This window comes from Lissotriton helveticus, chromosome 1_1 (assembly GCF_964261635.1).
Source record: "Lissotriton helveticus chromosome 1_1, aLisHel1.1, whole genome shotgun sequence".
Taxonomy (NCBI): domain Eukaryota; kingdom Metazoa; phylum Chordata; class Amphibia; order Caudata; family Salamandridae; genus Lissotriton; species Lissotriton helveticus.
The window spans coordinates 1,281,445,786-1,281,459,481 of record NC_136057.1 but is presented as its reverse complement, the minus strand read 5'-3'; the positions used below and the strand labels follow the sequence as shown (position 1 = coordinate 1,281,459,481).

Sequence of the window (13,696 nt, the reverse complement as noted above, 5' to 3'; positions counted from 1 at the left end):
TTTAGTGATTTATATACCGAGGAAGAAGTTCCAGCGCAAGATAAAGTACAATCCATGCTGGGAAAAATAAACCTTCCAAAATTCTCCCAAGAACAAAGAGATGAGATCAACAAGGAAATAACTAAGGAAGAAGTGTTAGGAGTACTAAAGAAAGTAAATACTGATTACAATGTCTATACACAAACTCTTCCTAAAAGGCTTGGGGAGATCGCAGGTTCAGTGGTCCACTTGAAGCAAAAAGGTTTTATTTTAGGGCGACACATACAAGAATGAACACTTGAGCTCATCACAGCAGTAGGTATTGCAATCCATTATGATACACCACTGTCTGTTTTAATCCGATATCCTGCTAAAGCATTTCACGAGGTAAGTGGGCCTTTTTTAACCGCTACTTTAGCGAAGTTCAACCTAGGCGAGACATTCCAAAATGCAATTAAACAAATATACAAAAACCCGACAGCAAAGGTACTAGTAACTGGAGTATTAACCGACAGTATAACAATAAGATGAGGAACAAGGCAAGGCTGCCCCTTATCACCCTTGCTATTAGATTTAAATAACAAACTACTGGCAGAAAAGGAATTACCCCATTTAAACACCAGGGATGGGAGAAGAAAGTTGCACTTTTTGCCGACGACTTAATGATATTTACGAGTAATCTTGAAGATTCTCTGCCCAAAATATAAGGAATATTAAAGGAGTATGCGGCAGTATCAGGATATCTAGCAAATCAAACTAAAACTGAAATTTTACAGTGGAATAATCACTTCCAAGACCTTCGAATAAAGGAAAAAATAAAATACTTGGGCATCGACATTTTAGTAAATCACAAGGAAATTGCCAAACCAAAACTTTGAGAGAATACAAAAACAAGTGAAGAAGTTGTTATAAGTATGGGAAGGCCTTCCGCTATAATTTATTGGAAGATCCAACATAATAAAGATGGCCATACTCCCCAAATTCACCTACTTATTTAGTACCATTTCACTGGATTTTAACCCCAATTAAATAAAAAAGTTACAAGGGGAACTAATCAGTTTTATCTGGGCTGCTAAAGGGGCCAGGATAGCCTGGAAAAAAATAAGGAGAAAAGAAATACAAGCAGGGATAGCCAGCCATAATATTCTTAACTACTACAGAGCGTTCCAGTTCAAAAACATCAGGATATTACTAGGACATTATGATCTGTACCCTGACCACTTAAAAGCGCTGCCGAACAAGGAAGGAAGCCATTTTCTATATAAGTACGGTCACCCCAAGTACTTTAAAACAATAAGGCTAAAAAGCTTAAAGGCGGCGATATCACTCTGGTATCAAATGAGCAAGATACTCAAAATACCTACTATGGTAGATATGCACCCATATGGGACTCCCCAGGAATGCCCAAATGTCTAAAAGATAAATTAGCAAACCTCTTGAAAGAAAATAACATCAATAAATAGGGTGAGATAATGATTCAGAACTCTGTAGTAGACTGGGAAATACTGAGAGAAAGAACTAATGGAACAATATCAAGATTAAAATATTATCAAATAAGTAGTTGGATTAAGAATCTTAAAGATACAGAAGAGGGCTACAGGACAACAGAGGAAACGCTACAGGAAAAAAAGACCATAAAAAAGAAGGAGCCTGCTGGTATTGGGCACTGGTTGAAGAAGAAGAATTTTATGATACCCCCAAAAAGATCTTGGGAGAAACATTTCCAGAGCTCGACATAGTAAATGAATGCCAAACTTCTATGAACACTTGTTGGGAAACTGTACAATCTGCACCATTGAGAAAGAATCACATATTCACAATGCATAGAGCATACTGGATCCCCAAGAGGCTGTTGAAGTTTAAAAGCCAAAGCAAGAGGAGTTGTCCCAAATGTGGGCAATGGGGCGCAGATGATCTACACATGTTTTGCCAATGTCCCCACCTGGAAGAATTCTGGAAAGAAATAGGTAAAATCTTGTCCAAGACATTGGGAATGCAGGTGGACAAGAGTATGGATTTGATTATCTTTGGGAGAAGTTGGAATCTGGCCCGGGTAACTAAACTAAATAAAGACCAAGAAAAAATCTTGTTTGTATTAATATTGTTAGCGAGAAGGGAGATTTGTATTAACTGGGTAAAGAATACACCTCCAACTTTCAATGAGTGGGTGACTTCTGTTCAAAGAATAAACAAAATAGACAGAAGCAGGAATAGAGGGAGAGCAAACAAATTTTGGACAGTCTGAGAAAATTATATGACCAATAGATAACAACACTGTAAACACTATAATGGTTCAATGATTTAAAGCAATGCAATAGATCACTTCAAGTGGAAACTTGAACTAGTAGTCAAAGTGACTAGCTCATCCCAGAACCGAAATTGAAATTGAATGGACAAAAAGGTGCTCAAGAGTATAAGGGGAAAGTGGCAATTCTTCACGCTCATGCTGCAAGTACCCAGGAGAAACCCCAAGAGGCCGGTATCACTAAGAAAACTTGGCACCCGATACCTCCAAGTCCAAACTATTGCTATTGAGGACAACAAAATACAAAAAAAAAAGAAGGCGATGGGCACTCATGTAAGGTAATGATAGGCACTACTAATATATATGCGACATATATAAACATTGGTAAGCTGTCACAGGTTTTAATAACACAAAATAAGCATAAAATCATGGTAGTGTTTGCAAAACAAAACGTACATCAAATCCCCGGGGGGCATAATTGATATCTCAGAGGTCAGATGGATCTAACACATAGTAAAATATGGATTTGCATAGTTCTCGTTCCGGGGTACCTGTGGTGCTCTCCGGTGCAAAATGGCACTTAAACTGTACTTTTGTCACTGTCTCCCCAAATTACAGCAAAGGAGTCTCTTTTTAGTCAGCGCCATGGCTCAGCACTAACCAGACCTCTGTGAAACTATTTTGTGGAGCACTGGCATGACACAAGCAACACCAGAGCTATAGTGGAATATATATAGCATGCAGCAGACCCGCTTTAAGGCACGAGCAAAGTGGGCAAGTGCCTAGGGTCCCAACCTTCCAATGGGCTGCTGGGAAAGTAAACTTTATCTCTGTCTAACTCACCCCTGTCTATTTCCAGATCTTCTACCTCTGAGTCTGTTTCTCTTTGCCCAGTGGCATTTAAAAAATCTTTGGTTGGATGAGCCTAAGTTGTGTGGTGCCTTGAATGTGTGTGAGAGAATTTTGAGATGAGTGCATTTGTTAATCGGAAGCCAGTGGTGCTCCCTGAGGTGTAGTGTGATGTAAGTTCTGTGTAAGAGGTAGACTATGAGTCAGCTGCAGAGTTCTGGATAGTTAGTAGTCTGGTGAGTTGCTAGGCGATCCAGGCGTAGAGGGTGTTCCCATTGTTCCACTTGCCTGTGACTAGGGCAAGTGACAGTTTTTCAGGTGGTACTTGGGAGCCATTTGTAGATCTTCCTCCGTATCTTCAAGGTGTAGAACAGGATGCAGTGATGTAGCTGGCTTGTGCAGTCGTGTCCAGTTTGCTGTTAATGATAATTCAGGAGTTCCTGGTGTGGGGGCTGTTTGTAGGTGTGGGTCTGAGTTCAGCCAGCCTACAGTTGCACTTTCATGGTGAGGTGTACTTGGCAAAGATCACTACTTCTGTCTTGTCGGTGTTGAGCTTGAGAGAGTTGGCTATCATCCAGCTAGCGATGTCGGTCATACAGGCGGAGTGCTTGTTTCTTGTGTTGGATGTCTTGTCCAAGAGGGAAAGTATGAGTTGCATGTTGTTGGTTTAGGAGAGGATATTTGTGTCATGTGTGCAAATGACCCTGGCCAAAGGGATCATGTATGCATTGACGAGAGTGGGGCTGCATGATGAACCTTGTGACACTCCAGAGATGAGTGCAGGCGTCTGGTGAGTTAGTGCCAGGTTAAAAGCTTGTGTTCTATCGGTTAAGAGGAGCATATTCAGCATAGAGCAGGTCCTTGGATGCCAATCTTGTGCAGGTACCTGATGAGAATGGGGTGGGAGACCGTGTCAACTGCTGTAGGGAGGTCTAGGAGAATGAGGGCTGCTGTGTCTCCTCTGGCAAGGATTGTGTAGATGTCGTCTGTGGTGGCGATGTGTGGTTTCTGTATTGTGGTTAGGCCTGCATCCAGACTGCATGGCATAGAGGAACCAATGGTTGCTGAGGTAGTCGGTGAGGCCTCAGTTAATTTCTTTCTTTAAGACCCTTGCTTGGTATGTTAGGAGGTAGATGGTTCTGTAGCTGGAAAGTGTGGCTTGGTCAGTGGATGGGTTCTTGTGCAGGAGCATGACAGTGGCATGTTTCCAGGTGACCGAGAATGTAGCGGAGTTGATGGAGGCATTGAGGACTGGTGTTAGTGCTTCACTGATCGGGAGGAGTACTTTGATGATGGGGTGTTGGGGACAAGGGTCCAATGAGGCCCCGAGTAGCTGGGTCTTCGTAGTAGCAGTGATTTCAATGCTGTGGTGAAGGAGGGCCACAAGTTCAGGGTTCGTTCTTCAGCTGTGATGGGAAATTGAGTTGCAAAGTGGCGGTGCTCGGTTGAGGGTCAAGGTTGCCTTATTTGGAGGTGATTTTGTTACAGAAGAATTCTGAATGCTTGTTGCGAAGGTCTTGCAAGGAGGTGATGTTGCTTGAGGTGACAGAAGGCATGGTGAAATCTTTGATGACGGTGAAGATTTCCTTGCTGCTGTTTGTGCCGTTATTGATGCGATCTGCAACTGCTGTGCACTTGGTGTCTGCATCTGCTGGTGGTTTCGTATTAGTGCGGATTTGAAGATGTCTTTATCTGTGGTGTCTTGACTTGTTCTCCATTTGTCCTCCAGTTGCTTTCAGTGATGGTTCATCAGCGGGAGTTCCACTGTGTACCAGCTGACCTAAGGTCAGGGTCTTGCTGCTGGACTGCGCTTGAGGGGAGCCAGGGTGTTGGCGCATGTGGTGATGCAGCTTTTGAGGTTCTTAATGATTTTTGGTAAATTGTTGCTGTACATGGGCCGGTGCACAGAGAGGACTGAAAAACACTTTCCGGTAATGCTGCGTGGGCAGGTCCATGGTGGTAGATCTGGCATCTTGCGAGATGGTTATGCTGAAAGTGATGAGGACGTGGTGTGTCCAGGTCATAGTTGCTGGCTTGTCGACTGTTATGTTGCTGATGAGGAGAAAATCAGGTTCAGTTGGTGACCAGATGTGAGTGTGGGTTCAGTAACATGATAGGTGAGGCAGAGGTTTCTGAGGATTTCTAGAAGAGCAAGGAGTTTGGTTTTTTTTAGGTGAAAGTTAAAGTCTCCGAGGAGGATGACGGTGTTGGTGATAAGTGGTGCGATGAAGTCCTTGATGTCACCTGGAAAATTTATAAAGGGTCCTACTGGGCTGTATACAAGGGTTCTGCCAGAGATAAGTTGGCCGGCATGCGTATCTTGGACATGACGTGTTCCATGTAGCTGGTGTGGGTATCCGCGTAGGTGGTGTAGCTGATGGTATCTTTGAATATGATGGCAACTTCACCCCTGGGCTTATGCTGATGGTCTTGCCGGACGATTTTGTAGGCAGTGTGGCTGGCTGTAGCAATGTTCAGCAGAGAGTTTGGGTTAGCCCTGTTTCTGTGAGGAAGAGCAGGTCCGAGCATGGTCTTGCAGTAGGTCCCATATCTCTGCAGCGTGTTTGGTGAGCAAACGGATGCTGAGGAGCATGCATGTTAGCGTTGCGTCTTGTATGGTTTGTGGTTGTTCTTTGTGAGTTTGAGGTAGTGGCTGGTTTGTTTGTTTGTGTGAGTGAATGGGGTGCTGGGTGTTTGTTGGTGTAGAAGTGGTGGGTGTAGGATGTGGAAGAATGCATGTGAACTTGTAGGAGGCGCATATTGTGAAGTATGGTGTGCCAGCAGTGTAGTGAGCGAATGTTGGGTTTGCAAAGGAGGCAGGATAGTAGTGGGTAGGGGGGAGGATCAGGGTTCCTGGTGCACGGCACGGTCCATTACCAGACAGGTGCAGATGGGCATTACTTTGGCGCCTTCGGTACACCAGCAGCACGACCACTGTGCACTTCTGCCTTGAAGCTGCCATTAAGTACCTCCTGGAGGGGTGAAGGGGTAGACGAGTGCAGGGGGCGGTGGTCAGGAATTGATTGGATACCTACATTCCCCACCTTAAACATTATCATCAGAAATACGATTCTCTCATGTGTTTTTATATCTAGCAAATATTTTATATACTCCACAAAGATATGATGCCTGCTAGAAGCGTCCTAAACTTTGAGAAGCTTCCTAGTGCTCGAAGGCCCTCATTACTAGTCACTATGAATAATCCCTGTTATCTTCCTGCCCTGGAATTGCTGTTATTAAGGTTCTCAGTAATTTCATTGGTGGTGATACAAGGGGGATTACAATCCTTGGGGCAATAGAATCTGGAAACCTGTTTATCGGCTTCATGTTTTGGCCAGGCACAGCTGAAATATCCATGTGAAACACCTAGACTTTGCATTACTGGACCCATTGGAATCTACAGGCCACTCGTAATGGGGGCGTAAGTCGCACCAGAATGTCTAGGTTCACCCTTTTCCCATGGCAGTGTTGCGACTACTCCACATTTTGCAGAGGTACCCTTGTAACTTGTTTGTAGTGCACTCTACATGATCATTTACCTTTCAATACAATCACTATAATACAATGGAGCCTGCAGTGTCGGTATCCAACTGCTTCTAATTTTCTTATTACAGTCTAGTTGTGACGTAGCGCGTCACCTATAATGAGAAAAGTATGTACCTGCTGAACTGTAATAACTAATTACATTTAAATTTTTATGTCACAATGCCTGTAGTCAGAGTACGCAACCAGGGAGAAATGCAGGATACGAAGTTGAATTACATCTGCTGTTTAAACAAAGTAAACCAAAGTAGATTTTAATTTCTTCTTAACTGTTTTGCTAAAGCAAACAACAAGAAGGAATCTCTGCATGTTGCCACATTGTTTCCACTCATCAGTTTATACACTGTAGGTCTTCATGAAAATGACATGCATTGAACCTCCTCAAAATACTGGTGGCATATTGTGGTGGTCTCTACTTTAGCACTAGGCATTTCATATTTCATATGCTTGTGAAAATGGGCTGTCGCTCATTCTCCTACTTAGGCCCAAATATTTGGAATACCATGCCCACTGCTCTGAAAACTGAAACTACCTATCTCAGGTTCCGTAAAGGACTCAAGACACGGCTCTTTCGGCAATGATTTGTGCTTGTTCTCTTTTCTTTCTTTTAATCTGTCCCTTGGCACCGGGAAACCCTCTGTGGGTAGCTGTGCGCCTTAAAAGTTAAATAAATAATAATAATAATATTTGCAACCATACTCATTTATGTTAAGGAGCAAGAGACCAATTATGGAGGCTTTTTGGGGCAAAGATAATCGTGTGACCATGTATTTAAAAAAATAAAATACCCTCTATCATACATTAACAAGATATTGCAAGTCAACTCTGAGTTCTGTGACCTAATTTGGCCTTAGGCCTCATTTCTCTATATGGTCCCAAAGCTCCTGGGCGTATTGCAATATTCATATAATGTACAGCAGAAGGTACTTAGTCCACTGTATAGTCTTAAGTTAAATTTATGTATGAAGTCTGTGTGATGCCTAAATAAAAAAAAACTACTTTGGAAGAATGCACAAACTTGACAAAACCCACATCAGAAGGCACACCCATGTAAATGCCACTCACTGCATGGTACTAAAACCGCTGCTGTTATCCCCTGGGGATGCTCTCATCCAGAGACATTACAGAAGAATCCTATGTGAGTATGAGTCTCATTTCTTTCCTTTATTCTTCATTCTCATTTTCTTTCTTTGCAAGATGATCATATCTTACCAAATGATCACCCTCAGAGGCCCTTTAACCTTCTAATGAAGACTTTGATGGCATCCCTCTTGTTCTGGGAAATGGTCTTCTGTACATACTCTTTCCTTCTCCAAATGAGTAGAGCCATGTGCAATTGTTTGAACAAAACAATGAAAATCCACTGCGCCACATCTAAGGAGAAGATGTGGTGCACTGGCCAGCGCTGCCGACCCCAGAGCTGGGGATCCGGGTTTGAGTCTCGGTGTCTGCTCAACTTCCTGTGATTCTGAGCAAATCACTTAATCTCCCTATGGCAATGACCAGAGCCTGGATACCCTCACGGGTGATAAGCTGCGATATATAAATCTACTAATTTAATTTAATAGTTAAAAAATCCCACTCTGCAAAGACCAGTTGTGTTGAATAGACTTGCCAGATAGCCTCAAAAAGAGAAGACCAATGTATTGTTTGGAAGGTATTTGTCTCAATGGTAGCCAGATTATAAACCCTCTATCTAATCACCCGCCAGGTGCAGACATCCAGTGTGCATTTTGAGTGCATGTGTACGATGTGCATGTGTGGCCTGTGCACGACAGACTGTTTGCTGTCTGGATATGTTTAGTGGGACCAGTGGGTTTCATTTTGGATGGGTCTTGGACTAGTATAGCTCAAGATGGAGGACGGGTGCAGCTTCTCCCAGTCAGCGAAAAATATCGCTTGCATTCTTGAAACCAGAGAGTGGAGATCCAGATACTAAACTCAGGGTGGAGATAGCGCTACCCTTTTAAATACTATCCATAATTTTTAGCAAGAGATTGCGGATTAGATTCTCCTGAGCACTGCCATTTGTTAGATGGTGGGAAACAGTGCTTCAGCATATCTAAAATTGGGGAGTTCTTAAGCAGGGCCTGCCCTTTTATCTTTCTCTGATTGCTAATTCAGAAAGGCTGATGACACCTGGGTGCTGAGTGTTCACACTTAAAGATCCCCATGTTTTGGATACATCTGCTTGGGTGATGCATCATCACTACCGACTGTGAGAATCATCACTTTGCATAAGTGCTGTGTCTGCAATGGGGCCAGAAAATGACATTTGAAAGGGATCCACCCCTAACCAGATTCAGGACCACAAACAGCAGAACCTCGTCACCTGTCTGGTAAATTAGTTTTAATGTGGTACCCAAACCCCACAAAACATAGCTCCATTTCAAAATTGTTCTTGACCAATTAAGCAAGTGTACCACAGAATACTCAAACGGACGCTGTGAGACCAGGGCTGGGTCTGTATGACTGCCAATCTCCCAGATGTGAGGGAACAGCCCCTAAAGTCTGCAACTTGCAGGGCAGCTCCTAGAAACCTTCCTGCTCCGAGATAAAAGGAAACTGCCTGGCCCTGCAGGAGGAGAGACTGTCTAGAAGGAGGCAATGAGCAGAGCCCCCTCTGTGTGGAACATCAAGAAGAAGCTGATTATCCAGTAGAAGTGTCAGCGGGATCGACATGCCCTGTGAGAAGTTGACCCTCCCCTGATGCAGTTCTGTGGTTTACTTTAACCGCATGCGCGCTAGCGGTTTTCCCGCTGCGCGCTGCGATTTTAAAAATCCTGCGTTACGTGACAAGCTCAGCTCGTCATCCGCGTAGCGCAGGTTACGCCCATGACGAGCTGAGCTCGTCATCAGCCCCGAAGGGGTTAAGAAGAATAACTGGTGAGCTGCATGCCAAAAGGTATTTTTTTACATAGGATTGGTGCTGTCGCTGCCAGTGTGCAGCACGGTAAAGAGAGACCAGTCGCCATCGAAAAGCAAGTCAGCCCTAGACTGGAGGCAGCACTTTCCAGGGACACTTGGCTCAGAGGATGTACCTGTACCTATGAGAGATGTTAGGCCCAGAGAGAGCATCTCCTGAACACCAGCCCTCACCATCTAATTCCTTTTACTCTGCTGATGATGGTGGTGGTGGTGGTGGTGGAACTTGAATCTGTTTGACAAAATAGCTCTGGCTTGGGTTACTACCCTTGCTTTTCCTAGAGTAGGTTTTGGAGATGAGAGTATATGCATGTTTAGTATTTAGAGCAAGATCTTCTATGAATTAATTTCAAATTAACACTTGAATTTTAAAGTGATTAGAGTGGTCTGCTTAACTTAGAATACCAGACTGAACAGCAGTACATTGTTAGTGGCCGAGTCGCCCATTCGGGCACTGAAAGGTCTCCATCCTGCCTCTGAAAGGAATGTCTCTCCTCTTTTTTTTTTATTTCCCTCTCTCTCCTTCTTTTTCTCTCATGAGGTCCACCTCATGGATAGTGAGCATTTTTAGCTGAATTATTAGGTAAGGTGTAGTAAAGGTCCTTTTCATCGAAGATGAAAGGGGTAAAGATCCTATTTGCAAAACATGCTTCGAGAGCCACTGGCAAGATCGTCTATAGTAAGAGGAACATGGGATTGCCATACACATGTCGCTGCTCTCTTCTACAAGAATTAGGTAGAGCTCTTCATCGCTCACCACATCTTGTCGCAGACGCTCCCTGTCACAGAGTAGAAGTTGGTCATTGAGGACGGTGACTTTAATGTTATTTGTGACCTCAAATTAGAGGAGTCGCCTCAAAAGAGGTATCACAGGATGAAAAACACAGTGTGAGGCACACAGGAGACTTAAAAAGCATGCAGTCATGGGACTTGCGTGATCATCAAACACATCCGATAGAGAGAGGTTCCCAGGACATATTTAGTGACCTACTCATAGACACATGATCACCAAACTCCATACACTCGAAATGCAAATAACATAAACCACAAATACACAATTTGCATTCCGGCTTAAAGGGGTACACACTTCTGAACATGGTTATGTAGTGAAAGTAAGAACCCAAGTTAGCAGCCGGAACCTTGAAGTGATTCCTTGAAGGTATGGTGTTCCAAGCATTTTGTGCACCATTTATAGTGCTGCTTTGGTAAGATTTGTATTCCTTCATTTGTCTACCGTGGTATATTTGATGCACAACTATTGAAATCTGTTCTTTTCTAATTTGTGTCTTTTTACTCTTGCAGTTGATGTCTGATGCTACGGTGCCTTTTGAAAAGCAAAAGTTTTCACCTGTTGTAAAAGATGTAAGTTGTACAAAGACCAGGTTTACTTTGCTCCAGCAAATATAATTCAAGGGTTTAAGATGAATAAAGGCATCAATATGCATCTTGAAAATAGAGTTTCTAAAATGTATAGATTTGCATATAACAACTCATGGAGCCAGATTTTCTGATTGGAGGTATGGTGCCTCAAACCATGCATTCAGCCTATGTATCATCATTCCGTTCATTACTCTGTGCATTGTCCCTAATATTACTCTAGGGCAACACCTACTCGGAATATTCTTCTTTCCATTGACACAGAGTCTGCTCGATGCTTGGTTTCCAGGCCATAGCAAAACACTTTCATGAGCATCAACTCCAAGTAAACACATTTTATGGTGAGGTTACTCTTCTTAAGTGGTGGCATTAAGAGTTTAGGTGGCTCGTAATATGATCCATCAAGACAATTTAGACGAGGGGGCGTGGCTAGCAGCCGGAGACTATGGCCGCAGCCTAACGGGGCTCCCGACCCCTCGCCCAGTGATCCTGCGATTTTATCCTGTTTCAGACCTGGGAACCCCGCGAAACTCCGGGGGATCCCAGACACTGCAACAGCGCCTGCTCTGGTCTGCTCGGTGTGCCGGTAGACGCACCGCAGGGCACCCGATCAGAGCGACAGAGGAGAGGGTCCGGAGCGGACAAGATGGCGGCTCCCGTACACCCGACAGAGTTGAGAACTGCGCTTCTGCCCCTGTCGCCTGACTGCGGGACCCGACTGACGCCCGGACATCGTGAGAAGAGTGAGGCCAGCTGCTGAGAGAGCCCCGTCTCCTCCTACCGACGGGATTGAGGTCGTGCTCTGTGCCCTGGTGCTCCCGGCGCGGCTCCCGGCGTGGCTCCTCCCTGACTGGGAGACACCAAATCGACCCCCCGGCTTTCTGAGGCCCTTCTTGCCGGGGGTACTGAGGGAGCGAATCGGGACCAGATAAGTGATCCACCCGGACCGTGGGGCAGTGCTGAGCCTCCAACGACAGGGCCCATGGTGCATGGCGACTCCGGTGCCCCCTGGAATTAACCCCACAGTTAGCGGCGACCTGGGGGGGGGGGGCGGCCATCTCACTTTGCCTCCCACGGGAGAGGTCTTCTGCGGACAGCGACCTGGAGTATTGAGGGACCCGCCGAGCCCGCCTACCCCCCACGGGGCTCACTAAACTGCACAGCGGCCCAATTTCGGAAGGACGCTCTGACCATCCCGGGTGTCTCTCCACCGGGACGCCCACCAACGCAGCCCCACGAATTGTGGCCTCCAGTGGGCGCGGGCCCTCCCGAACATCGACACGCTGTGAAGCCCCCTGCTCTGGGATTCCGCTTTAGATCCTGTCCCTCCGTCCCGGCCGCCTTCTCCACCACCGGCTAGGGGGCAGCGAACCTTCCTCCCTTGAGGGGTCCGCGGTGGGACGACATCTTGGGATAGGCTGGACGCTCGAAACCGGGGCGCGTGGCGGGGATCACTGACCGCCTGGACGTCCACACAAATTGCACCCTGTAGACAGGGCTGCCAGGTGAGCCCCATCAGCGTGGTCGCTGAATGTCTTCTTGCCGACCCCGAGGCGCTTGCTGGAGGTGGCGGGCCCCGAGGGGACGGGACCCTGGTGGCCTGTCTAGCCTGCACCGGTGGAAGAACTGAGCCTGGAGCGTGCAAACGAAGATCGCCCGCCTCAACGTGGAGATTCGGCGTGGGGAGCAGGCTCAGTACCGGCTTGACTGCCCCCCTGAGAGAGCAGGCACGGGAGAAAACTACTAGTTCCAGGCAGACCTGCACTCGGGCTCGATCTGAGCCCTGCCTGGCCTTCGCCCTCCTGATCGCCTGGATTGCGGACAGCCTTAGCTCCAGTAGCCGTTGTCAACGATCCGGTACATCCCGCTATCCCACCACGCAATGGGGAAGCCAAGGGGAGTGAAGGGAGACGGACACCCACCGCCGGAAACGACCGAAGATTCTCCGCCACCCTCCACAGAACTGCAACAGATGCAGGACCGAATCCTGGAGGCCATAGCGGCCACGAAAGACGCACTGGGCCAAGACATTGCGCAAGTATCGACGGGCTGGGGCGCCTCCGAGCAGACCACGGAAAACTTGCAGATATGGTCAAGTCGGTGGAGGATATGCTGAAAGACATAGTGCCGGCACACAAATCTGCGGAGGGTCGACTCACGGAGGCTCTGTAGCGCATACAAACCCTAGAGAGGCGAGCGGAAGATGCAGAAAACGGCAGCCGGCGGAATAACGTACGCCTAGTGGGCCTTCCGGAGAAAACAGAGGGCTCGGATATGGTGGGTTACCTTACTGATTGGCTGCGAACGACCGTCGCCCCGGAGGGCCTTTCACCTTTCTTTACGCTGGAGAGGGCGCACCGAGTCCCGGCCAGGCCCCCGCAACCGGGCCTACCACCTCGCCCAGTGGTCATCAAGCTGTTACATTATAAGGACAGGGACCTGCTACTCCAGAGAGCCCGGGAGGCGGGCCCCTTCCAAGTGGACAATAGCCGTGTCACGCTGTTCCCAGACTATACCTTCGAAACTCAAAAACAAAGGGCCTCCTTCCTCTCCATCAAGAAAGAACTGCGAACAGAAGGTATACCATATTCGCTTCTCTTCCCGGCCAGGCTCCGGGTGGTGGTGGACGAGAAATCATTGTTTTTCCCGACAGCAGCGGAGGCATGGACCTGGTGGGACGCCTACAAAGCAGGCACAGACGGGGCCCGGTTCAGAGCGGAAGAAGAAAGTCAGAAGCAGCGTGCGGAGAAAACGCGGAGACACCATGGGCGCAGCCGG

At 46.6% G+C, this 13,696-nt stretch overlaps 1 protein-coding gene across 1 annotated transcript in view; it reads left to right on the top strand.

Moving 5' to 3' along the window:
- The window catches only part of AASS (aminoadipate-semialdehyde synthase), a 579,454-nt gene that overhangs the window by 289,014 nt on the left and 276,744 nt on the right, over positions 1-13,696 (top strand). The window contains exon 12 of the mRNA XM_078680774.1: positions 10,844-10,903. Coding sequence (XP_078536900.1) covers positions 10,844-10,903 — 60 coding nt within the window. The remainder of the gene's footprint in view (positions 1-10,843; positions 10,904-13,696) is intronic.